General features: G+C 56.0%; 1 protein-coding gene across 1 annotated transcript in view; it reads right to left on the bottom strand.

Moving 5' to 3' along the window:
- The window catches only part of LOC104125058, a 13,283-nt gene that overhangs the window by 6,213 nt on the left and 2,749 nt on the right, over positions 1 to 4,321 (bottom strand). Inside the window, exons 3-4 of the mRNA XM_009637454.2 lie at positions 3,219 to 3,369; positions 2,022 to 2,167 (exon numbers count right to left, since the gene is read on the bottom strand). Coding sequence (XP_009635749.2) covers positions 2,022 to 2,167; positions 3,219 to 3,369 — 297 coding nt within the window. The remainder of the gene's footprint in view (positions 1 to 2,021; positions 2,168 to 3,218; positions 3,370 to 4,321) is intronic.

Here is a 4,321-nt window from a genome sequence, read left to right as displayed (position 1 = left end):
TCAAGCTTCAACTGAATGAAAAATTCCCAGGGTAAAAAACCAAAAGTGCTGTTCGGCTTTGGCACTCCCAGTCTGCGCGTGAAGGGAGCCGTGCAGGGAGCGGGGCGAAGGGGGGCTCTGGGTGGACGTGCCGAAAGCCCGCGTCTTGGCTGCCGTGTCACCTCCAGGCCGGGACGCGCTGCCTCGGGGGCAGGTCCCCACTGGAGAGGGGAGACAGGGGCTCCTCCAGCAGAAACTCGCCTCCAGTTGGAAGGAGACGGGCACGGAGCGTCCTGCCTGGCTCAGCTGGGGAGCACGCTCTGCATAGAAACAAACAGTTTATCTGGTATCTCCCAGCTTTGCTCTCCCTCCCCACGTAAATTTGAATCAAAATCGCTGTTGCGGGAGCTAGAGGGGGCAGAAGGATGGCTGAGGCGGTGGCTAAGTCAGTCTCGGGTTTTGGCTCTGAACAGGACCCAGCCCGGCCCTGTCCCAGCCCTGGGGTGCAGGGGTTGCGTTTGGTTCCTGGCTTTAGAATGGGAGAGTTTCCTGCCCCCCTCCCAGCTCCTTTATCAGCCGCTGGAGATGTCTTTGTTCCAGGGTGGGGGCTGTGTTTTCAGGGGAGGGAAAAGCGTTTTCCCAATGCAAATCTCTCTGAGATGCCTTAAGAGGGGGGGGACACAAACTGACGACGGATTTCTGGAAGCCAATATTTCTGGGTGAAACTTCAACATCCTTCCCCAGGCCTCCCCGCTCCTCTGACGTTTCCAGTCTTTAACAGGACACTGAAAGTGTCAGCCTGGCTTTACAGGGGAAAATCCAGAAGGAAAGTGCGGAGACCTGCCCGAGGGCAGAGGCAAAGCTGGGGGCGAGTCCACATTTCCCAGCCCTGGGCCATTATCACTGAATGAGCCACCCTCCACAAGCCACCCCGGGGACAACGGCATCGCCCAGCACCTTCCAGTCACACGTCTGGGAAGCAAACGCAGATTCTCCCACCTCTGGGAAGAAGCACTTCACGCTGCCTAATTTTCTTTTCCACTTGCTGTGTCTTGCAGCCGGATGACACAAGGAGCCTGATGCCTCGGGGAGGGGGTGCACATCCCCAAGCAGAGCCCCTTGGGGTTTTGGTTTCTCTGCCGCCCCCCTGGCTTCCCCAGCCCCTCCAGCTCAGGCCCCTTCGCTGCTTCTCAAGGTCACGTTCGGCCTCGCATGGGTCTCTGTCCCTCTCTAGCAGCTGCTGTACGGCTGTGCCACGGGACCTGCCGGGAGGGCTTTAAGGGATGGTTTTAGATGCAGAAATGCCAGGAAAATGACGCCAACAAATTCCAGGAGGACTGATTTTTATCAAGCAGTCGTGGAAAATCATTTCAACACAACCTTCCGTTCTGATAAAGAGCGATCGGTTCATCCTCACCAACGTGACTCTCGGGTTATTTTATGTGTGAGCTCACAAGAGAGCACACCAGTTCAGGACAAACCAGTTCAGCTTTATCCCCATGGAAGGTTTTGACCTGTCTGGAACGATTTAGTTTGGAGTTTCCATTTCTGAGTGATTTTTGAAGCGTCAGTGCAGTTCGCTGGTGCTGCGACGAAAGGGCATCCCAGACCGTCGGAAAGGAAACTCCGTTTTTTCAGTCGTTGCCAAGTGCTCTGTTTTCAGCAGAGCTTTTATCATCAGGTTGGTTTTCTCGCTTTTGGGGCGGGGGGTTGGAGCAGAGACCCCCACGGTCCCTCCCACCTTGGGTTACTCTGATTCTATGATCTCTGGAAGAGGCCGCTTCCCCGTAAGACGAGGTGGTGGTTGCATTTCCATCCTCACACCGTGCACCGGGGCAGAGTTACCATTTTGCCTGCAGACCTGTGCTGTAAAGGCCCAGCAACAGAAGAAGAAAGCAAACCCAAACCCCAAGAGTGCAAAATACAATCCCACTCCCACCTAAGGCAAAGAGGGTTTGCGCAGCGGACCGGAGCGGTGTTAGGTCACGCTCTGAGCTGGGTGCCCGTCCCCATGTCCCTGGAGCTCTCCACCATTCCCATACCTGCGCTGTAGGTTGGGTCAGAGCACTTCCCCACGTCGACCGTGACCTCCCAAGGAGAGTCTGGAAAGAAGGTTTTCAGAGCTGGGAGACGGAGACATTCCTCCGGGCACGTGCTGCAGTGACAGCCGTCGATGCCTGACCTGCAGCTGCACAGAACAGGGCAAGTGGCTTATACACTGGTAAAACCATGTCACGGAGAAGAACTTCCAGCATCGCTCCCTGATAAAAGCCTCTTCTGACCTAGAGCTGACTCAGCTTTTACTCCTTTCTCCCCACACGGCGGCACCGCGTTGCTGAGGTGCTGCCCTTCCCAGTGGCACATTGACACCCAAGCCATTGATTTCACAAGCCCCTGCTACGATCGGCTGAACCGTACTGGCTAAACCAGTCCTTGTTTCACCCCAGACTCCTGATCCGGAGGGTCAGCGTGACAACAGCTCTGGGGAACGAATGTGGACCTGCCCGCCTGGAAGGGGTTGCGCCAGCAGTGCCGTGGTGGTGACAACAGTGGGACAAGTGGCAACAAGATTTTTCACAGCTACAGCCCCCCAGGCGAGCCCTCACAGGACGCAGCACCCTGCAGAGCTCAGTTCCATCCCCTCGCCAGGGCTGGTTATCCTGGTGGAGGTGGGACTGGAGGCAATGTCAGCTCTCCTGGGATAAGGGGAGCATCGCAGCCAGCGTGTAGCTGTGTCCCCAAACGCACAGGCTCCTTCTAGTCCCTCCTAGGAGTGACACAGGGCATGTGATAAGGGAATGACATAAGCACCTCAAAGGCCAGATATTCCTCATGAAATCATGGGTGCTGCCGGTGTTGCTCAACCAGGCAGAAAAAGGCCTCCAACCCCTCTGCACGTAGCTGTCACGTACACGATGTGTGAGAGTGGGGCTTGGTGCTGGGCTGGGGAGGACCGAAATACACTTGGGTGCTGCCTGGAGCAGCTGGGTAGGTGCTGTGACAGCCCTCAGCTCCACGCTGGCCCTTCCTCTGCCACCAGGTACCCAGCACTGCTGGATAATTTCCCTTTGCCTGGCCTGCATGATCCGCTGCTTGCTGCCTAAGGGGGGACCAGAGGCTCAGCAATGCAGAAGCCAAAACCTGGTACTTTAAAACCTGTATAAAATCACAGCCCCGGGCACCAGTGTGTGATCGTCACCGAGATCCGACCGCTCCCGCCATGGGGGTGGCACAAACACGCTTTTCTCACCTTCTTGCTTCTAAGGAAATCGAGCATGGAGGAGTGCCTGGAGAGCCCCAGGAGGCCGGGCTGGGGGGAGCCAATTTGCTGGGACAGGCAGCTGGACCGGCACTTTCCAACGTCCACGCTGACGGGACTGCCAGAGACATCTGTGAAACACAAGAGCGACAAAAGGATTACTCCTCACTATTCGCGTGATGCTGGGGAGGCCCAAGCTCAAACCAGGGCTGAGTACGACACAAACGCTGAACAAAAAGACGTGGTCCACCCCCGGGACATCTGTCTGGGAGAGAGATTCCTTCAGCCTGAGCACCTGCGGAAATCCCAGAGCACTGCAGACACATCTCATGTGTTTTCGGAGCAGAAGTAAAACGTTTCATAACAGACTGGTAAGTGCACGACAGAATAACAAGAATGCAATTAAAAATTCACTAGGAACCAGTAGGTTTCATTTGCTTTAGTGAGCTCATGAAGGATGGGGTGAGAATAGATGAATACGTTGATTAGCAAAGGGAAGATGGGAATGCTCAGCCGTCGCTGAACTGCAGACCTTGGACGGACTGAACAAGCCCGAGCACCCATCGGATTCAGGGCAGAAAGAGAAACCCAAGCTCTCCTTGCCTAGAGCCTGAGGAACCTCTTCACGGAGCTGCTTGAGCGAAAAACAAATCTCTCCCACCTTCACCCCCCCCCCAAATCCCAATTTCACAGCTCCCCAAACCTGTTGCATTGCCACATTAGCACTACAGGCAGAGGATGGGAAGGTGGGAAGGGGTGTGGGAAGAGGGGAGACTTGGGACCACAGCATCCAGGTTTAGATCGGTTCGCTCTGCTGTTTTTTGAGTTTGCAAAATGCCAGTGGTTATTGGCTAACGGCTGCTACTTCTGGAAATCCTTCTAAAATGAGCTGGTTTTCCCCAATTTGGTCACCACAACCCCAGGCAGCGCTCCAGGCGTGGGGCAGAGCGGCTGGAAAGCTGCCCAGCGGAAAAGGCCCTGGGGGGGTTGGTCGCCAGGGGGCTGGCTAGGAGCCAGCAGGGTGCCCAGGTGGCCAAGAGGGCCAGCGGCATCCTGGCTTGTATCAGGAGTGGGGTGGCCAAG

The sequence above is a fragment of the Egretta garzetta genome, unplaced genomic scaffold, assembly GCF_000687185.1.
Source record: "Egretta garzetta isolate BGI_Z169 unplaced genomic scaffold, ASM68718v1 scaffold564, whole genome shotgun sequence".
Taxonomy (NCBI): domain Eukaryota; kingdom Metazoa; phylum Chordata; class Aves; order Pelecaniformes; family Ardeidae; genus Egretta; species Egretta garzetta.
The sequence above is the reverse complement of the archived record's forward strand: the minus strand, read 5'-3'. Positions and strand labels throughout refer to the sequence as shown.